General features: G+C 42.4%; 1 protein-coding gene across 7 annotated transcripts in view; it reads right to left on the bottom strand.

The window, feature by feature from the left end:
* TRPM3 (transient receptor potential cation channel subfamily M member 3) overlaps nt 1-22,784 on the bottom strand; it is a 738,103-nt gene that overhangs the window by 65,116 nt on the left and 650,203 nt on the right. For 4 of the 7 annotated variants that reach the window (XM_081150432.1, XM_081150431.1, XM_081150429.1 and 1 more), the window contains 6 exons: nt 18,036-18,176; nt 15,353-15,382; nt 14,133-14,422; nt 12,530-12,758; nt 9,294-9,461; nt 4,480-4,620 (listed from right to left, as the gene is read on the bottom strand). In XM_081150432.1, the coding sequence (XP_081006558.1) occupies nt 4,480-4,620; nt 9,294-9,461; nt 12,530-12,758; nt 14,133-14,422; nt 15,353-15,382; nt 18,036-18,176 (999 nt within the window). Of the gene's footprint in view, nt 1-4,479; nt 4,621-9,293; nt 9,462-12,529; nt 12,759-14,132; nt 14,423-15,352; nt 15,383-18,035; nt 18,177-18,334; nt 18,371-22,784 lie in introns of all 7 variants that reach the window. The other 3 variants (XM_081150433.1, XM_081150430.1, XM_081150428.1) reach the window with 1 other exon arrangement.

Raw genomic sequence — 22,784 nt, 5'->3', positions numbered from 1 at the left:
TTTCAGAACCTCTGCTTTTAGTCCTTTAAGTACTAAAAGGCATATGATTGGAGATATTTCGGGTTCAGTTCCAGACCACTGCAGTAAAGCGAGGATCACAAGAAAGCTAGCGGTGATCTTTTTGCTGGGGGAGGGTCTTGCCTTCAATTTGTAAAAGACAGCGTCTGTGGAGCACATGGAAGGTGTGTGTGTAGCTCCTCCCACCCGCCTCTGTCCTCTGAACACGGGCTTACTGTATTTGGTGGAAGGAATGGTGTTTGGGGAAAGGAATGTAGACACAGAAGTCCGTAAAACTTGGATTTAAATCCTATCTCAAGTGTCATTTTGGGTATTTCATTCACCTGCTTGGACCTCCATTCTGGGAAATGGAGATGATTGCTCCTGACCTTATAGAGCTTTTGAAAGGATTGGGGTGTTTGTGAGAGGGGTGTGTATTTATCTCCCAAAAGAGTGTAGAGGCCCAATGAATGGTGGCTAACATCCACACATAGGGCTTTAAACGTTTACACGGCACAACAGAGGAGCGGCCGCTGTGCTGGAAGCAACCTGTCCTAGAACTTGCTGACATTCATGGGGCGGGCTGCAGATGACCTTAACATGATGTACACTAACGGGGTGTGTGTGTGCGTGTGTGTGTGTGTGTGTATTCACACACACATCCTGTGAGCTTTAACAAGATGGATGTAGAATGCCAAAGCGTTGAAAAGAAATATAACCTTATTAAATATATTCTTATTTAAGCAAGTGGGAACCATATAAGAATTTGTATTTCATATACTTATACATTCGTTTTATAAAATTCCCATTAACCAAGATGCATGACTCCTAAACTATGAAATGCAAGCACCAAAGCCTGCTGCAGGTGTCTGTGGATCCCTGGAGGGGCTGTGCCATTCCTCACCTCCTTTTCCTATGGGACCTAGAGAGTGGAGGGGCCACATGGTGTTAGCAGCTGAAGGAATCCGTCCCTGCTGACCAGGGCCCTGCCCTGCCCTCCGACCTGGCGCCACTTCCCCCCTTGAATTTGCATCTTCTCCAGCTGGGTACTTGAAACAGCCTCTGATCCCAAACATGGCCTATGAGCCACTTGGATCCCTCCCTCCTTTCCTCTTGGAACAGAGGAGGACCCAACCTGCTCCTCCTGAAACTTGCTATGATATAGAGGTGAGATTATGTGCAAATGAGGTATGTCCCCCTTTCAGAACCTCGAGAGTACAGAGGTGATACTTTTGGAAATAAGAGTGGGAAACACTCTTACAGAACAGAACACAACCAAAAGCAAATGGTACCTTTGATCTAAAGCTGACTTTTTTGGTGGAGCATCTCTGGAGATTTAAAAGGTTGGCCCTCCTCACCTCCATTTAGTTCCTTGAGGTTGGGCTTTGTCAATACATAAATATGGATTTCTGAAAATCATGTAAACACAATAGAATAGGACTGGAGCGTCCAGCCGGATGGGTTTCCTGAGGCTAATCCAGTCAGCCACGCAGAAGGGAGTGGATACATGCACCCCACTTCTCAAAGAGGTGGCTTCACCACCTGCCACCTGTGATACAAGGAAAGCAGTGAGTCCCAAGCTTCCTGGACCACAAGACTCACCTGGGAAACTTGCTAAACACACAGCTTCTCAGGCTCCTCTCCCTGGACACTTGATTTAGTGGGTCTGTGATGGGGCCCGGAATTTGCATTTCCAACAGAACCCCTTATCATTAAGGAAGTTTTGCGACCACTGGGCTAAAGACTCAGCCCTCCTTCTGGGGTAGTGGTTGTCAGTTTTGGCTGCTCATGACAACTGCTGGGAGCTTTGAAATATCCTGATGCCCAGGCTGTGCCCCAGACCACTGATGTCAGAATTTCATCAAAGTGTAGCCAGGGCTGAGAGCCACTGGCCAGGGCATTTGTGATTTAAAAGCCTTCTTGGCTAACAACTTGCCTCAGCTGAAAAAATGGGGACTAGAGTAATCAAGGAAATAAAAGGAACACAGGTCAAGAAAAAAAGAGAAATGCCTTGGAAGGATAAGAGAAGTGAGTACTTTCCACAAAGGTGATGGATAATTCTCCTACGGGCTTCTTTTCTGCTCTCAGACAGGAGCCTGCATATGTTTTTTGTAAAGGGCCAGATTGTTAATTTTTAAGGCTTTGTTGGCCTGATGGACTCTAATGCAAGTAACCCATTCAACAGATGTAGCCTAAAATCAGCCAGAGTATAGGTGAATGAATGAATCTGGCTGTGTTCTAATAAAACTTTATTTATGGACACTACAATGTAAATTTTATATAATTTTTTTGTGTCACAAAGTATTCATCCTTTGATTTTATTTCAACTCTTTAAAAATGTAAATCTATTCTTAGCTCACAGGCCGTGAGAAGAGGCAGTGGCTGGATTGGGCCCGTGGGTCCTAGTTCACCAAGCCCTATTCTAGGTGAGACACTGGGCAGCCCTAGTATGAGAGGAAGGACAGACCTGAGTGTCAAAAGGAGTAAAAATGTTATCTTGATTAAACTGTTAGATTAGGGAAAGCGTATATAAATACCCAGAACAGTGCCTCATAATAGGTGTTCAATAAATGCTATTTTATTGTTGTTGAGGGGATGGATGAATGAAACACTAACCATTGCTCTCCAATGGAACGGGCCTAGGAAGAATGACGTGTGTTTAGGGTGTGCTTTCAGGCACTGTTCTTAGTGCTTTACACGTTTCAACACAACCAACCTTCACTAAGTCTTATGCAGTAGGTACTGTTATTACCCCCCTCTGAAGAAAACTGGGGACAGAGAGCTAACGTCACATGCTTGAAGTCACAAGTTACTTCACTAAGAGGCCCAGACAGGAGTTCTACTCAGGCTGTGTGACTCCAAGGTCTATGCTTGTCCCTACTAAGTCGTTTCCTGCAAGGTAAAAAATAATATTTACCTGCATAAGACCTATGAATAGAAATAATGTTTGCATGCCTCCATTATTCTTTTTTGAGAGAGAATTTTTTAACGTTTATAAATTTAAATTGTATTTCACTAACAAAAAAATTCTAATCTTTATATTTTGATAATATCTCGTCCTCTCTCAAGACCATACTTTAAAGCAGTGGTTTTCAACTGGTGGCAACTTTACCCCGTAAGGGGATATTTGGCAATGTGTGGGGCATTTGGGTTGTCATAATTGGGGCATGAAGAGTGCTACCGGCATCCAGTGGACAGAGGTCAGGGTGCTGCTCAATGTGCTGCTACAAAGCACAGGACAGCCCCCCTAACCAAGCATTACTCTGCCCCAGATGTCAACAGTGCTGAGAAAGCCTTGTCTAAAGCCAGCATTCGGTGTCAGCATACAGGACCACGCACAAAGCACCTCACCTGGCCATCTGAGTCACCGCGGCCTCAGACTCAGGTTATCGTGTTGCTGATTCAGTGACTGGCATGTAGCTGGTTGTGAGAAAGGGAAAAAACACAGACTCACTCTCCTTCGTCCCCTCCTTCATCTGGCACAGTCCACTGTGGCCCGAGAGAAGCAGAGGGGCCTGGGCCATAGCTCGCCTTAAAATATTACTGAAAAGTTGAAGTAGAAACCCAACAGTTGAGCCATTTCTACCACATCAGGAGGCTATTTCAGGGATGATCTTTCATCATGTGGGCAGAAAATGTTTGCAGGGTGTGCTCAGCGAACGGTGTTTGCCGTGATTGCAGTTTGCTTTAGTGGTTTTTGCTGCTTTGTTTGCATGTTAACTGGGTCAGAGCAAGAAAGGGTTGTTCGATGACACTACCAGATTGGGAATGATGACACTAACGCTACCCATCTCCAGGGGTGCTCCTGCCAACACCCTGCTCAGCACGTACCCACCGATGTCCCCCCAAACCCAGCACTGGCATCTGAAACAGGCAACCTGAAGCCCTGGCCGGGTAGCTCAGTTGGTTAGAGCACTGTCCTGATACACCCAGGCCTGATCCCCGGTCAGGGCACATACAAGAATCAACCAGTGAATGCATAAATAAGTGGAACAACAAAAATGGATGATTTCCTTCCTTCCTTCCTTCCTTCCTTCCTTCCTTCCTTCCTTCCTTCCTTCCTTCCTTCCTTCCTTCCTTCCTTCCTTCCTTCCTTCCTCCCTCCCTCTCTCTCTCTCTCTCTCTCAAATCAATAATAAAAAACAAAACCAGACCAAAACAGGAACTCTGATCCGGCGCTCATCCATCTAGAGCACGGAAGTGCTTTAGAAAACGACATCTACTTTCCTGCTAGACTAGACTCATCCGATCTCACCTCTATTTCTGCTAGTTCTCACTTTCACTCTTTATTTTCTGCAAGGAGCAGAAACGTAGAGGCGATGGAAGCTTCCTCACAAGCTCCACGCATCTTTCAAAGCTGCTCGAAACAGCAAGGTCGCCGCAGCGCTTGTTGCTGCCGAGTGGCCCACGGGTACTGACGCCCAGAGGACCGCCCGGGCACGGGCTCTCCATGCCCCCGGGGGGAGAAGGGGAGACACTGACCGTGTAGAACCAGAACTTCACGATGGGGGCGTTGTAGAACTCATAGATCTTCCTGCCCAGGGGCACCAGCCGCTGCCGGCTCTGCACCTCCTCCTCCTCCTTCTTCCTCGAGGACTCTCCGTTGCTCCGGCCCAGCATCGCCTGCGGAGAAAGGGAGTTAACAGGGTCAGGGCCGCTCGGGGCTTGGGGCTCCCTGTGTGCACCGAGGGGAACCTGCTCCTGGAGCCTGAAGCTTTGCCCTCGGCCCCCGGGTGAGGGGCTGTGCGTTTGCATCGTGCATGGAGCCTGTGCACCTCTGGGGTGGAAGCCCTAGGGATGCGTCTGGACCATGCTCGCCTCTTCCACCCCGGGGCCTCTGGAAGATGTGGGTGATGTAGGTGCCTAGAATTCTGAGAGGGAGGAAGAGTGTTGCCCGGAGAGGCCATCAATCTGGCTTTTCTCCCAACCCCGCTCTCCCCACATATATCATGAAGCAGGCAGATCTGGGTTCAAATCGTGTCCTCGCTCGTGCTGATGACTCTCACGTGAAAGGTAAACCGGGCCACTAATACCTGATTTATCCAAAGGTTATGCGTATTCAAGAGGTTAGTTATTGGAGTGCCTGGAGCTTGGATAGGTTAGAAACATCTCCCCAACCCTTTGGCATATGCCTTGGTTCCCTGATTTCAAACACTATAGAATCCAAACTACTGCTGGTGTTAGTTTCATGGCAATTCCCCAGCACACTGCCTTCCTCTGCATGGCAGAGCCAACCAGGTGAGACCAGAGGTCAGGCACGACCTGGAGAGGCCCTCATCTCAGGCTGCTGGAGGTTTCCTTAAGGACGTAATTATTTCCTTCTCATTCATGACAATAGCGGCAGCAGCAACAACAACAATGGTTAAACATCGCAGAAAAGGCAGAAGTTGAAAAAAACAGACACACGACTGTCTGGAGTGACAGGGTCCCCCAAAGATGGCTAAGATCCTAAGGAGAAGAGTTCCCGGCTTTGGGTGACTCAGAAGGAAGATCGAGTCCTAACTTGGACACTTAGAATCCATGGCACCTGGACAAGCCTTTTAACCTCTCTGAGACTTAGTCCCTTTGTCTGTAGAATGAGGGTAATACTAGTACCCACTATAGGGGTGGTCTACAATCAGCATGCATCTGGTACTTAATAAGTGCTCAGTAAGTATTAGCTAGTCTTTAAAATGACCTGAGACTTTCTCAAATACAGTTGACTGAGATGATGTAGAGTTGGTATCTCTCACCAGAAAAAAAAAAAAAGTATGTTATTAGGAGTCTATTACAGCATAATTTCTTGGCTTCAATTCTTTCACTATCATTTTAAGACAAGGTTAGTTCTACAGTGCTTGGAAAATAAAATTTTCATTAAATATTGGAACAGGGTAAAACCTTTCAACTTCTTAGAGACTGGAAAAGATTTAGGGCAAGAAAAAGCACTGGGAAAACAGGTTTGGAATTGAGACATCTAATTATAGAAGGAATTTCAGGTTATCCTGAAGTTGAGAACACAGACAACCACTAGACAGTTCTGGTTTCAAACCACCTTACATAAAATACAAAATATTAGTTTCATCTGTTTTTGTCATTATCTCAAATATCCACTTCACTCACATATGTAATGATCAGAAATGATTTACCTATAACCAACGTGATTTTTGGAGAAGGTAACTTTCATTCCTTTATGGACCCTTTGGCTAGAAAAGTACCTTGAGTTAATGAATAGGTAACATTCTATACTGTGGCCTATTTAGGCACTGATTTAGGTCAGTAAGTAGAATCAATGTTTGTGATAGATATAGCAAATTACAAAGCAATAGAGTTCCATAAATATGGATCACTGGCTCCAAGAAACTCTGAAGTTACATATTTGTCCCTCTATAATTTATAATTTATGTAACATAGACACAATTATCCTCCTTCTGGTTGCTTATTTATATGCTCAACAATACAATGCTATTTGGGGACACAGTGAGATAAGAGTAAAGGCAGTTTGGAGGGTTTAGGCATTTTGGAGAGTGGCATCTTCAGGTAACCTCTAGGGACAGTGGCTTTCCCAACAGAGTCATAACAATGTCCTGGGTCTGTAGACATGTTGGGACTTTATTAGGCAAAATGCAAGACATCTATCTATCTGGCAATGCAGGTTAAACAAAAACAAAAATACAACAACCTGTTTTGCTTTTATTATTCAGATATATTCTAAAGTGAATGCATTTTTAAATGGCTTGTTCTTTCATAGGTTTAAGTAAAGTATTACTTTTTAAAAAAAAAAAATATTGATTTGGGGGGGGGGGATATCAATTTGTTGTTCCACTTATTTATGTGTTCATTAGTTGATTCTTGTACGTGCCCTGACTGGGGAAATTGAACCCACAACCTTGGTGTATTCAGGTGATGCTCTAACCAACTGAGCTACCCAGCCAGGACCTAAGTAAAGCATTGTTGATATTTTATTAATTCCAGCCTAAGCAGCTTAATTTGCTGATGTTGTTGATTCTTTCCCCTGTAGCCAAACATTTCCTTTGCCTACATCCTTTAAAGCAGAATGTAACACGGTCAAATACAGACAAAATTGCACAATATAAATTTGAAAAATCTTTGCTGCCTGAACACAGATGTGAAGTTTGAGTAGGATTCTTTGAGGTGAACTAAGCCATTAAATGCTACTAAATTTAGCAAACCAAGGCTGATATTTCATGTACAGTTTTGGAAGGGCCAAGGGAAACTGTCCCATTCCAAGAGAGAAAATACTGGTTTTACATGGAAGCTCAAATATTAATCCTATAAAAAGAGCAGAGGTGTCAACAAGCTGCATTCTCCAATCCTGTCCAGGATGAGCTAATACCAGAGTCTGAGTAGTGACAATATTTATCATTAGGGTTAAAGGAAGCTTTACCTTAAAGGCAACTGCCGTCCAACCCTGACTTTGCCAGCCCACAAGTCCCTTCCTTCCTTTCCTTCTCAGGTTCCCAAAGCTCTAGACTGAGCTGGAGAAGTAAGCTGCCTTCTGTTTTCTTCCTTGAGACCCAACCAGAAAGAATACTGCCTTCAGCCTCTGCCTACCTTCCTAAAGTCCTTCCCTGAGTATTCCTAGGAAGTACACCAATGTCAAGGCCATGTCATACCTGACATAGGAGTCCCATGCATCACTTTTGGACTTTCTCTGACAGATGGTGGACCAAACCAGCTGAGTGCCTACATTTGAGACCAGGAAAAAAATCTTAGCCTCCCTTAGCCTATCAGCTAAAAGCAGGGCCAATGCAATCTCTATGCCTGAGTTCTCATGCCAGCTTTACAACTAATTAGCTGGGTAACCTTGGGCAATTTAACCTCTCTGAGTCTCAGCTTCTTCATCTGTAAAATGGGATAAATAATAGTACTTACCTGTGGGATTCTTGTGAGGATTCCATGAGTAAGTGCATGTGCAGCATTTAGCACTGTTAGAACAATATTAGCAAATATTTATCACGTGCTAGATACCAGGTTACATAGTTTACATGTACGCTTGTTATGTAGTTTACATGCACCTGTAAGCTATTATTATTCCTGTGTTAGAGGTTAAGAAACTGTGCCTGTGGTTCCACAGTGAGCAGGTGATGGGGCAGGATTCTGGGTCTGGGGCACACACTCTTCAGCCCTCTGCTGAAGTCATCAATAAAGATGTAGTACTACTACAGTGCTTCTGCTAATAATCAAAATATTTCCTATTCTTGAAGGGCTCCAGAGGCCAAAACTATGGTAAGATCTTCAGGGAAGACAGTCACCCTTTTCATAGAGGGAAGTAGACTTCATCAATTTTTATAAATTGAAACGGAAAGCAAACATTGGCTTTAAATTCAATTGGTCAAAAGCTGTGAATGATTCATCAATCAAAAGAGTGTCCAGATGCATATGCCCTGCTACAGGTGGGGCTGAAGTTGTACCTGAAAATAGATCTTTAGAAAAGGCCCACTGGAAAGAAATATTGTTTATTTGGAGGAAAAATAATTCACAGAGTAGTTCTACTAAGATAATAGTGCAAAGGCCTTTTGTCACCTGAGCAAAACCAATTTTTGTTTTCTGTCCTTACAGCTTCTCTGGGTCATCACAGTCATTGGTCAGAGTGCTGGGGGACGGGGGGATATCAAGGAGGTCCTGTGGAGTGTTGCTTGATGTCTCCAAAGCTATGAAGCCTTGTTTGTTCCTTTAACAGCATGTGATATTTTTAGACCTTGGATATAATCCAGTGGCAGTCACGCTGCTCAGGCGGGGGTTGCGGGAAGCTGTCCCATGCCCAGCTGGCCCATCCCCCCTGTAGAGAACAAAGCATCCATGCTCTATAATTATACCAGGAAGAGCTAATAAAAGCCTTCCATACAAACCTCAAAATTCAATTAGTCCTGTATTGTGAGCCTGACCCTGAAGACACATAAAGGCTTAGCTTCTGATCTGAAGAAGAGCTCCAGCTCAGTGAAGCCAGCTGCTCCCAAATCACGGATTCCCTGCCCTTCCTCGGGTGCTGAGGCTGCCACAACACCTGGTTGTTTATAAAGCACTGCCTGTTTGGACAATGTAGGGTGCCTTGCTTTTGAATTTCACTGGGTTGTCCTGCACCACTGGCCCTGGATGAAAAATTTCACATACAATCAGGTCCTGTAGTCACGTTATTTGTGCATAGAGAGGAAAATTTCATAATGCCCTGGTCTCATTATTCAAATGAAAGCACCTGGTGGGAGGCCAACCTCAAGGGTTATTGAATCTTAAGCCATCTCAACGGGACAAGTGGGGTAGGGATTCTCCCCACGGACAACTGAGGAGCATTTTCTTACTGTCAGTTCCATATCCTCTTCATCTTTTTCTTTCGTGGGCTTTTCTGGTTCTTCTGGCTCCTTCTCTTGAAGATGAATTTCCTGGGCCTGAGTCATATAAGGCATGTCGTCTTTGTTCTTGAACTCCAAGCTGAGAATTGAAGGAGGAAGTAGAATTCCCAGAATTACCTAAAGTAATAATAATGATAATAATAATCATCACATTTAAGGGATTAAGATTAGAGTGGTTGCTTAGAATCAGAGGGCCTGGGGGTGGCGTGTATGTGTGTGTGTGTATGCATGCTGTGTGTGCCCTGAGGACGTGCATTTGAATAACTATGCACATTAATGCTACAAGAGTCATTTCTGTCCACCTGGGAACTGTTATGCACCATGTAGGGTATTTTCACAATAAGCTTCTTTGCCATAAACATCTTTGCTGCAAGTATTTTTGCCATAAAACTAATTGGCTGTAAGGCAATTTTGTCATAAAAGATAAAATAACTGGTTGACAGTTTGGGTTGACAGTGTACTCCCATTTTTATATTACATAAATCTTAGCTCTCATAATGGTCTATACAGTGACAAGTAGACATGGTGGCCTTAAAATAGTGAATGATAACTAAGTATATAGACTTGATAGAAAATACGGCGATAAAACTTACTGGAACTGTGAAATAAGAGTGTGGAAAGCCAGGTTCCATACTATACTAGACTATGATAACAGATAATCAGTTTGCAAATCCTTTGGTGATTTGAAGGCATGGAGTTGAACCCACATTTCCCATAGAACTTTGGAATGTCTATCAACAGACATGTGGCAATAAGCCAAGAATAAAAACAACAGTTAAGCAGCTCAGCTCAAAAGAGGAGACACATCAACATGCAGGAAATGTGTGCTTAAGTACAACCCACAAAATAAAATCAGTTATTTGCATAGTATTGTCATAGAATCTACACACACTTTAAATGAATTCGGATATTTTGTACTTCATAATGTCTTCTTAATTTTGTTATGAAAAATGGATTTCATTATGTCCTCTCTACTGTCCCTTTTAATTATTATTATTATTATTTTTACTTTTCCATCACCACTTATCTCCCCCATACCCTCTTCTACCTCCTCTCCCTCCCCATCTCCCTGCAATCACTAGACTGTTGTCCATGTCCATGAATTCTTTCCCTTTTTTTCTGTTTTGGGCACCCTCTACCACCGACTCCCACCCCCAGCTGTCTGCCTGCTCTCTATCTATGAGTCTGTTAATTATTTTATTATTTTTATCTTTTACAGAAAAATTGCCTTACAGCCAATTAGTTTTGTGGCGAACATGTTTTTGGCAAAGGAGCTCATTGCAAATATACCTAGGACCGTTATGCATAGTAGCTCAGTCTGATTTTGGAGACACAAAGCATCTTACCAAAATATATATTACCCAATTAACACTCACTTTGAATGGAGGAAACTGAGGAAAAAGAGAGCCCTACCCAAGGCAAAAGTGGGAAAGAACTGAGATTCCCATTAGACAGCACTTGGCTTGGTGAAATCAATTCAAATGTAAGCTCATTGGCATTTATTTGCCAATGTGTCAAGTGGAGTTGATTGTGGTGTCTGATTATCTCTAAAAAATGCTGTCCCAAGTTGATCTTGAGAAAGTCCATGTAGGAAAGCATGCTATTTATTTTAGAGCTTCCCTTGTCATTTTCTACTATCCAACAGAAACACACAGATACACACCCCAGTGGGCTCTGAATTCACCAGGAGAAGCCCCAGTTCAAATGCCCCAGGAGGACCCAGCACTGTATTTCCCTCAAGTATAAACAACATGCTTAAACCTCCATGTGATGACACAAAATACACGGGCCTTTTTTGTAAGAGGCAACCGCATCCTCCATTTGCGTTTCTGAGTGATAATCCTGACATCTGGTTTGTGTTTCCTAAATCTCCCACCTCTTTTCTCAATCCTAAAATGGTTCTGTTGCACAAGGTTCCAGAATATGAACCAAGGTGAGGGGCAAAGAGGATCCTGAAGGGTAAGTAAAAATAATTCTCAAATAAGGAGTCAGGGAGAGCTCAAATGCCCAGGGACTCTGGAGCAACTAAGCGAAAAGGGAGAGCAGTGGCCCTGAACTCAGGGTGCCTGGCAGGCTGGGAAAGCTCAGGTGGCGTGCTGGCAGCCTTCAGGGGACATGACACCCTGTCTTTGGAGCTGAGAGCCAGGCTTGGCGGTCACTAGCAGCCCAGCTAGGGAACACCCATGTCCCATTTCATGGAGACCTTCTGACTCTGGGCCAAGAGGCCATGGAAGGGTGGGGCAGGGGAAGGGACACAGGTTTAGTCAGGGCGGCCTCAGCGTTCTCTGGCCTCGGGGCCCTTCTGCTTTGGGCTGATCTCAGAGATATCCAGATTAGCTCATTCTAGGTAAATATGAGCCTGGTTTCACTTGTAACAACCACAAACTTTAAAAAGGTAAACTATTTCAACACATTCTTTTATTCTTTCCCTTCACATTTTTTTCTGTCTTTCTTTATTTCTTTCAGGTTAATGTTTTCTTTAAAAAACATTAAGAAAACATAAAAAAGCAAAGCCACACATCACCCTTCTTACACTCCAACCCTAGAGGTAACACTACAATTTACTGTGTATGCTTCTTGTTTTTTAAAAATTACTCTATACAGCTATAACTGTACACATACATGCTTTAAAAAAACAAAAATGAACTCAGGTTATAAATAATGATCTGCAACTTGTTTTTCTTCACTTAGAACTGATCAGCAGTATCTTTGCATATTAATGTATCTCGCTGTTATTTCAGTTTAGAAATTTCCCAAGTATAGCTGAATAAGAGCCAGTGCCTCTTTATGACATGGTGTCAAGGAGGCCAGGGTATGGCCAGGGTTTGGTCTCCCTTGCAATGAACAGTTGCCCAGGTAAGCAACTCCTCGTACAGCATAGCTTGTGCCAGAACAAACGGTATTTCTATGGTACCTGAGTGTGACTATCACTTTTGGATCTTCTGAAAAATATTAATGTCTAGGCACCATCTCTATTGATTTAGCAGAATTTAGGGGAGGTCTTAGCCTCTATATGAAAAATCAAAAATCAAAACTGCCCTATACAGAAGATCCTGATGCCCAGCTGGGGTTAGCGTCATCCTCCTGAGATATGAGAATGCCAAATCCCACCACATATTCAGCTTGGAAAACTCCAACCAACCCTCTGGTGCTCAAAGCCAGTAGGGAGTTCTGGGTGCACTGACCTTGAGGCCTGAGTTTTTGCGCATCCGGAGCCGGCCCATCCACATGTCTGTGAGCAACATCTGGCTGCACGTGTGTGCAATGAAGTCGCGGTGCTTGGCAGCCACGGCCAACTGTAGGCATGTGGCATTGCTCCAGTTCTTTAGCTCATACGTCAGCAGTTTCATGGCCAGCTGCTCATCCTGCTTATATGACTGGTCCAGGAGCTCCACGGCCAGCTGGCCAAAGTCCCTGCAAAGGAGAATGTGAAGGGTCATCTTATGGCCATTTTGGAGACTTAGATGATGAAAGTGGAAACCCACTGGCCAAGCCATAAAAGGTGGGTTCTGAATGGTCTAGTTGTTTTTTGTGGGATCTAGCCTCTTCATTCATTCATTCATTCATTCATTCATTCATTCATTCATTCATTCAGCCAACATCCATTCAACATCTATATGTTCCAGATACCATGTTTAGAACTGGGGGAGTAAGTCAAACAAGGCATGACCTCTGCGTTCATTCAAGGCCCTCAATTCAAAGTATATGGAGGGGGACAGCAGACCAATGAATCAATGATTAGTGTGAAGTATATCTTCTTCAATGTGACAGACCTCGATTCGAATCTGAACCTTGCCAACTACAAGTGTGTCATCTTGGACAAGTTACTTAAATTCTAAGTCTCATTTCCTTTAGCTGTAAAATATGCATAGTAAGAAGGCCTCTCTCTTGGAGCAGGGTTCTAGGTGTTTCTGCCATATGCATTTTTGTTGCACAACTAATTGGCCTTAAGGCAATTTCACCATAAAAGATAAAACAACGGGTTGAAAGTTTGGTTTACACTTGACAGACTTAATTTATTTAAGCCAGTTGTCAGTTTGGTTTCATTTCTCCATGGAGGAAGTTCTCTGAGTTACTTCCACTTATATATTATATAAATCTTAGCCCCTCATAATGGTCTATACAATGATGAGTACACGTGGTGGTCTTAAAACAGTGGATGTTAAAAACTATGTATAAAGCCAGATGGCAAAGCTACATTTAAAGCCAAATTGCACACTGTACTAGAAAATGATATTAGTGTGCAAATCATTCGGTGAGCAGTCATCTTCCCACCCATCAAAACCAAAAGTTTACTAAGCCATGGAAAATATAAAAGGAAAGTGTTATACTATGAATGAAAGACTTCAAAGGCAATGCAATTTCATTTTTTGCAATACAGTTTTTATTTTGTTATTAATTTTTCATATTCCATGATGTCCTTTTTAATGTCCCTCTTTTACTTTTCATTATTTTATCTTTTATGGCAAAATTGCTTTACAGCCAATTAGTTGTGTGGTAAAATGCTTGCAGCAAAGATGTTTACCACAAACATGCTTACAGTGAAAATACTGGACATGTTGGGGAGGTTGACAGGATGAAATGAAATCTATACAGTACATCCATATGTCCCTCCATATCTCACGTCGTGTACCATAAACAGTAATTCCTCATGTCCACCCTCTCTGTGTACCATTGTGGTAATATTGCCTCCCCTTCAAGTTTTGGGGAGTTCAGACCCTCCATCCAGTATCTGGGGCCCACCTTCCCTTCTTGCCCCTGATGACCCCATTTTCTGGGCCAGCCAACCTGGAGTTGTGGTTCAGCTCTTGGGAGATGTCATCGACCATGTCGTTCTCGGAAGCCTCATGAGCCATGGCTTTGCAGAGCTTGCAGGCCACCAGGGCCTTGGCCATGGCCTCCTCGCCGTGCTGCCAGAAGAACAGGGCCATCTTCTGCCGCTTCATCAGGACGGCCCACACCATCAGCTCGTGGAACGGGAAAGGAAAGTGGTTGATCTCAGGGTCGTCCAAGTCAATGTCTACCTCTTCTTCACGTTTCTTGGTTGTCTTTCTTCCTCGCCTCAAGGGAACGTCGTCCTATAATTTTAGGGGGAAATCATAGAGGTGGAGTTAGAAACGAATCAATTAAATTCAGTAAACAGTTATTGTATATTTACTACTGGCTCAGCTCTGACAGATACATAAATGAACTACAGGCACACCTCATTTCACTTTATTGTACTTCACAGATGTTGCATTTTTTTATAAATTGAAGGCAAGGCCCTCCACCAGCGAAAGCGTTAAGGCTGGCTTTATTGCAGCGGCCTGGAACCGAACCCACAGTGTCTCTGAGGTACGCCTGTATCCTCTCCTAGCTCCAATCCTGAAAGAACTCACAGGCTCATACATGCCTAATTTTAAAACGAGTTAGAATAGCATAGGCACAGTCCTATGGGAACATGCCATTGTTATACTTTAAATTAGAAAAAGTATTTTTAATGGGCCATTTTCTTTCCTTTTTACTCTAGTCCTTTTTTATTCCCCCTCTGCCCGTAGGGTTATTTGTCCCGCATGATGGACAGCACTACCCTTTTCTCTCAAAGGACAAGGCCTTGCATTTGCATATACAACAATAGCCACATTAACAAAAGATGGGAAGGAGGTACCCTCTCTGGAGTTTTTGCATACCTCTTTAGGTGCTTTTGTGAAGTACTTCTGGCCTTTGGATTTGTGGCCGTTTGTAAACACCCATGAATAGATTTTGCTTACTGGAATATATGTGCTTCTTTGGTTTGCAAGTTGGTACTTCAAATAGGATTTATTTCCCTGTTTGCAATGCTAATGTAACCTCCTGGTGACATTTTCAAAGCTACTGTGACCTGTCCCCTCAATACTGGGAAATATTTCACTTCCTTATTGCAGAATCATGTACTAAGCCTCACCACTGAAATGAACTTATGTGTATATTTAAAAATGAATAACAAAGAGAATAAATAATTGACACTAATAAATTGAGCAAACACTTACCTCCATGCCCAGTAGTTTCAAGGCTTTGGGCTGTTAAAAAAAAATTTCATGCACAAAGTTAGATACTTCTTTATAGATATAAGAAAAGAATCCCACTTTATCTCAAACAGGTAATGTAACAATTCCACTGTACCATATAGTATCTATTTATTTCAATAAATAAAACACTACAAAGGGAAACTATTGAAATTCTTAGAGAAACAGGGATTTAGTGAGTTTGATGAATCACAGAAAATTAGGAAACTGGAAAGGCATAACGAGATTGCTCAGGGGTAGAGCCTGCAGGTTTATCAGCTCTTTCGTGGACCCAAATTTCTTACGTCTTCCTAGAATCCTCCTGCTTGTCATCTCCATGACATCAAGCACTTGTGTGAGCAATGAAACATTCAGTCAAACCATGAGATGTTTCTCAAACCTCTGAAAGACCTCTATTACCAGGGGACTTGAGATATTATTTAGAAATATATGTTTAGACGCTTCATGCTGGCCATCTCTCTATACTACTATACAGTAGAGCAACGGTGAGCGGGGCAGAGGAGCATGTGTTGAAGGTGGCCAAAGGCACTCCATGGCATGGAAAGTGTCAGAACAAACAGAAGCATCATTGCTCATGCTGAGAATGTGCAAAACAGGCACAGACCAAGGTGGACAGAGAAGGCAACTCAGCAAATTATAGCACTTGATTTACATTTAACAAGGGAGATGCAAAATTACATTTCAGGGGTCAGGAATTCCAAGTCTATGTTGTAAGCATTACAGAATGGTTGGGTGCCATCTTGACAGTTATTTGAGCAAATAATAAGGTTACAGCACTTACAGTTCCTCTAAATTTCATTTGACCATTCAAGTAGGAATAGCTTGAACCTTGTCTCTCTCCCTTTTTTTCTCTTTTAGCTTTTATAATTACCACCACTCTGAAATTTGCAAATTTAAAAAATTTATACTTTTTGGTGTTTTCAAAGTTCTCTTCTAGTACCACAGAATACTTGAGTAATCAGAAGATAAGCTATGGTAAAAATAAAAATCATTCCCGCCACCAGCTATAGCAGCAGTTCTCAAAACGTTGTCCACGGACCATGTGGCTCTCAGTGGGGGGGTCTTTCCTGAGGCCCTTTCCAGGGGTCTCACAGGTCTGTGAAGTCAAAGCTATTTTCATAATAATACTAAGATGTTATTTGATATTGATACTGTATTAATATTTGCAATTATAGCATAAAAGCATTGGTAGGTAAAATTGCTGGGTGCCTTAGCAAGAATGAAGGCACCAGATTTTATTAGTTGTCATTAGATTTCACTGTTATACACTCCAAGTTGAAAACAAAACAGTTTCACTTAAGAATGTGCTTGATGAGGCCTAAAAAATTATTAGGTTTATTAAATCTCTACTTTTGCTAGTAAAACATGTGTTTTTACTATTCTGAGGGATGAAACGGGAAGTAGGCAAAAAGCACTCCTCTCACATACTGAATAAGGAGAGACATCCTGAAGAAAAACACGCATGGGGTTGTTTGGACTGAATTATGGCCACTTTGCTTTATGAACTATCTGTGTGAAGGAATGACTGGTAGACAACTCTGGTTACTTACACTTGGATGGCAGACGTTTTGAAAATGAACAAAGTAGGATTGGAAAACAACTCAGTTTTGGTTGTCAATGACAAAATCCAAACGTTCAAGCAAAAAATAGAATCTTGGAAAACTTGTCCTCCCCCACCCCATGACCTTGACAGTTTCTCAGCATTTAAAGACTTTTCTGATGAGATTGGAGGTGATATTAATGAATGCAAGTTTTTGAAATTGAAAGATAAAATGTGTCAACATTTGGAAGATTTGCACATAACTCAACAAACCAATATTTTACAATGACCAAGCTATGATGTCAAAAGATCCATGCAAACTGCAGTTTGGATTTTGATGTAACAGTATGAGAAGTTTCAGATTTAATGTTGCAACAGATCTTCAACACATTGCCACTTGGATTTTGATGTAGTATAAAAAAAAATCTACAATTATCTGTAAAGATTACTTCTTCCTTTTTTTTGATATATGTCATATGTGTCACATATTTGTGTGAGGTCAGGTTTTCTTCATATATTTTAACCAAAACAACATCTTGCAACAGACTGACTGCAGAAGTGGACATGCGAATCGAGCTATCTCGTTAAGTCAGACATTACAGACATCTGCAAAAAACGTGAAGCAATGCGATTCATCGCTAATTTTTGATTTTTGAAAACACAGTTGCTTTTCATAAAGATGCTATCTATGTTAACATGTAATGAATGGACTCCTTATGGTCATCTTAAGATGCATTGATGAATAATTATTTTTTTCAGTCTGAACTTTAAATTTCCAGCATGATAAACTGATAGAACTCAACGTAGTTAAAAAGCTTTTGGGAGTCCTCAGTAATTTTTAAAGGAATAAACAGGCACCCTAGACCAAAGACCTTGAACATTGCTGAGGTAGATATAAGACTCCTCAATAACTAGAATGTCATTGTGACTCTGGTCCTTAAGGCTCACTCTGTGTGTCAATTTCTGACTTGAACTGCATCTAGCGAGGATCCCCGAGCACCCTCCCCTTTCCATCTGATCTCCCTCTGGGAGAGAAGGGAGCCCCGCCCTGAATCTGCACCCTAGTCTTCCCTGCAGCCCGGGACACGGGTTCGAGGCGAGCCTCACCCTCTTGGGGCCGAAGAGGTTGTGGTAGAGCGTCCTGAAGCGCTTGCGGGTGTAGTTGCAGCGATAAGCTCCGCCCATCAGGTACTCGATCACCAGGCCGATGTCAATGAGGCTGATTCTGTAGTCGGGGGGCAGGTTCCCCTATCAGGGAAGAGCGAAACACAGACAGATCCAAAAGACAGTGTGATTTACTAGGGATTCTACCCCACGTGTTCTGTAACTATTTTAGAGTTAAAAAAAAAAAAAGTAATTAAAAAAGAAACATATGAATATATTATTATGCTGGTTAATTAATTCACCTTAAAATAGATCCAACCGAAACCTGGATATTCTCGCTTGGAAAGAAGACATAAGTTAAATAAGAAGATGCAGTAATCGTCGGCAATAACAGAAAATCAAAATATTTATTCAAGTCTTCAGCTGAGGAGAAAAAAACACCAGCGTAGCAGAAAGAAACACAAGGCTAGACATGGCAAATGCTATCGCTCCCAGACACTAGGAACTAGGTTTCTCAGATGTCCCCAGGCCCCCTTGCTGCCCTGCCTCAGACCCAGGCCTCTTACCGCCCTCTTGATGATCACTTATTTCTTCACGCTCACTAAATGAAGACTCCTTCCAGAAGGTTGATCGTGGTCACCAGGCCTTGCAATAATTGGGGTAGGCTTAGAGCTCAGATCTCCTTTAATACCAAACTTTTTTTAACAATGAATATTTGGCACCTTTTTTCATAAAATGAGGGTAGGATGGATGTCAGATGAAGTCATTTATGAACATCCCTTGTGTTGAAAGAGAAAGCGGGGGTGGGGGTGGGATAGCTTTATATTTTTAATTGTTTTATTTATCTTTGTATTCCCAGCACCTTTTATAGTGCTTGGTGTTTGGTAGGCATTAAAAATGTTTTTGTTGTTGTTGAAAATGCTAATGAGTAAAACTGAAATCATCTGATGTGATGGGATTAAGTCACAGGGTTTTTTTCTGTTTTTTTTTTTGTATTATGTTCTCAGCAAGAGAACTAACTAGCCAGTGTGTGTGTCACCCAAGTTTGGGAAAACCACAGTTTACTGCAGAAGTTTGACTTGAAATATGTGTAGCGATGTATCTGTATGGGCAGGGATGAAAGGAGAGCAACTGATGCACCGGCCCCAGTGTATGAGATCCCAGGGCCACTCTCTCAACTTCTTTGCTGCCAGCAGACATAGTTCTCAGCCCCGCCCGTTGCATTCTACCTCTCCCTTAACTTGGGGCGCACAAGGCAGGCTTGGGGAGCTAATTTGAGCTGGCTGAGCAAAGCGGGGCTGTGTGAAGGGCCTTCTAGATGAGATGGAAACACACTGAGGCACAGAACCCCTCCCATCCTTGACCGAGGCCCATCAGAACCCATTTCTTAGCTGAACTGTCCCTTCACAAAAATGGCCTCTCTGCTCCTCCCCATCTTGCTCAGAATTTCAGGATCTTCTTAGTTTGAAGATGATCTCATCAATCTAACTAAATTGTCAAATTAAACTATTCTCAGGCTATCAAGGAATACCAATTGCATGACTTCTTTATGCAAAACATCGCAAAAATATAAAAAAGGCAAGGTGGTGACTTTTCAGGTATTGCCCTTTCCATAGACATTAAACTGCGTTTAAAAATATTACCCTTGCAGTGACTCTTCTCCATTGCTTTGGGACAAGTTAACAAGCTGCAGTTTCTGTATGGTCTGGCTCTACTAGACTGTTAAGCAACTCTGTTATTTCAAAAGTAGAAGAGCCCCAGAGCCTGGACACACTGGAGTCAGCCTGCCCTCCCATGCATTTGGCTCCTATAAGGATGGCCCCTGGAGGAGGCCACCCCGTCTGTGTTTTTTCCTTGGCACGGTGAAGTAGGCAGGGTAAGGAACACTGGCTGTCACTCAACTGCCCTGGGCTCCTGTTTGTCCTTAACAAATCAGCCACTTGCCCTCAATGCCTCAGTTTTCTTCCTAGTACAAAGGGCTGAACTTCATGGCCCCTGTGCTCTGGAATGTACCAGGTTTTGAAAAAAATTCCAAAGGATTTAATGTGATGCTATTGAAAGGCAGTCATAGAAAGTCTATGAATTTGTGCCTATTTTTAATCTTGTAACAGTTTTCTAAATTTGAAACGTGGATAATATCGAGTCTAACACCCATATATCTTGTTTGAGAAATCCATATGTAAGTATAGTTCGAATTCTAAGAACGAGAACCAGTATTTCCTGAAGACCAATATTGAATGGTAATATTTATACATCTGACATGTCTGTAAGAGTGGGAGTTGTCAGGAAAGTGATAATAGTAAAATTCAAAATAAATAAAAATGTAAGAGGGGCAAATAAAACATTTTTTTGCAAAAGACTTTATTCATAAAGGGCTCTTATGTTTATAGACTACAAAAGAAGGTGCTGGAATCCTCTTTTTTAGAAACTTCTCATATAAAGCTTGATTATTTCAGAGTGATGTCTGATCTGGTTTGAAGCGGGAGAATGGATTCAGAGACTATCCTAGGTTGTACCCAACTTTTAATGAAGGCCGGGAAGAAAAAGGGCCTGCATTCTGTTTGACCACAAGGTGGCGAAATTCACCTAATCAGAGCCGATGAGGGTTCCTTCCTCACCGGCATTTGCCAGCCTGCTCCGTCCTGTGTGATAACCCATGTAAACGAGTACAGAACAGACTGGAAGATGTGGGGGTGAGGAGAGGGTCAGATGCTTTTGTTGAAGTGCTGTCTGGAGGAGGGAAAGCTTACTTTACCAAGTAATGTGTTTGAACTCATTCTGCAAGACTGCAGCCCTTTCTTTCCAGAGGCTTTTGGAAGCAGAGAAATTAAGGGAAATTAGTTTCACATTTTTTACTGGGAAGAGAGGAAACTTTCCCAGTAAAAGAGAGGGGAAGAAGAAATAGATTTCGTAAAGTGAGTAAAATGACAATAACTGTGCCTTGGGGGAACTCTGCAGGGGATGGCAGCATTGGTGCACGTCTGGGTCGCTGGCCTTGACCCCCTGTGAGCTGCAGGTGTAGGAGGTGTGCAGAGGACAGTCGGCAGTAGGACCCTACGCTGGAAATAGCGCTGGGCTGGGCTGTGGGCCTGGCCAGAGCACGCTCTTTTTCTGTACCTCAGTTTGCTCACACTTTGAAAACAGGTAGTCTGGGCACAGATACTTCTAAGTTCTTATCTATTTCTAATGGTCCAACTGTCTGACTACTACCTGGCAGGCTGCTTATTTCTATGCTGCCAGGTCACCGGGCAAAGACTCTTGTCCGGAGCTTCCAGGGTTGATGTAGTTTCCGCTAATCTCCTGGAGTTGGGTTAGTGGAGCTGGGGGCTTAAGAGAGACAAAGGATGGTAGAGAAATAGACAGGGATGGGATTGTGCTCATCACATTCACCTTCCCTGGAAGAAAAGCAGAGAAAGTGAATGGCCACTGGTAACGTCCAGAAACCTTCTGGAGGAGTCTTCCTTCGCTTGGGCCCTTTTCAGATAGGAAGTCAACAATGATGCTGGTGTGATACTCCCTTTTCCGCCTGCTGTTTCTGTTATTTCCCTCCCCTTTTTGGTAATTATTTGGTGACTGGTAAAGCCTAAACACTTATTCCCCATTTCGTGCCTTAGCGATACATGGCAAGCCATGTGCTTTAAATAATTTGATCCACAGAATAAAATAGTGAAGCTTGGGCCTGTGGTTAGGTACAGCTTGATCAGTGAAAATGTCGTCTCCTTTATTCGTGCTTTGAGCCACTACTCTGAAACTAAGCTTTAATCCATGCCATACCTAAGGATAACTATTAATTAAAAGACTCGTTTAGATTCACTTAGATCTGCTTTTCTGAATGCATTCTATTTTTCAGATGTCAGCTTATGACATCACAACAGATTTCAGCTGTTTAGGAAACACTTTTTTCTTGGAAACTTGTAACAAGCCTTCAAAACAAGATTGTTTCCTTCTGATGCATGGGAGGTGTAAATGAGCTGGTTGTCAGATTTACCAAGGGAGAGTGGGGGAAAGACTATTCTGGTGAAACTTTATGGAAAAAGGGGACATTCCCCCAATGTTTGGCATGGTAATAGACTGGACAACTAATCTTATAAAAAGTAAGAATGCTTTTGTAAATCTGCGTGAATTTAGCAGATGGGATTATAAAATGTCCTACTTTACCCAAAGTGTGTCTGAAATGCTTTTTTCTTCATTCCGTAAAAAAGTCTCTGCATCTTGATTCCCATGTGAGTGAATTTTAAACTATCATAATTTCACAGACTTCTATATAAAACTTAAATATCACACTCCTTTGGTGGGAGAGATAGTATAGGTAATCTGAAGTATTAGCACATTTAATTTAAGAAAGAAAAATAACTACTTTAAAACATACAGAGGCACAAATTGAGCAGACAAATAGCTACTAAGATGGCAAGTTAGATTTCACGAAAAAGCAGACAGACTTGGGCCATTCTGGCTTAATAAGAGAGCATTGGTACATCCAATGGATTTATGCATGAAAACAGTCCAGGAAATTGGGTTGGCTTATATTGTTTTGAATTTCTGATTGATGCTGAATAGCAACTCTTTACCTCATTGCTCCTAGATTGTTCCCTTGGTATAAATAATTTGGGATTTTGAAACTAGCTTGGGAGCAATTCACCACATTCAGTTCTGTTGATTTCAAAGGATAGTTGGACCTGCAGGTGTCCCACTGGCTAACTTATGATGGTCTGATAATTCCGAACTGCATTCCCTGGGTTCATAAGCGTTACT

The sequence above is a fragment of the Miniopterus schreibersii genome (assembly GCF_964146895.1).
Source record: "Miniopterus schreibersii genome assembly, chromosome: 11".
In the NCBI taxonomy this organism is placed as follows: Eukaryota; Metazoa; Chordata; class Mammalia; order Chiroptera; family Miniopteridae; genus Miniopterus; species Miniopterus schreibersii.
This window is presented reverse-complemented; position numbering and strand designations above follow the sequence as displayed.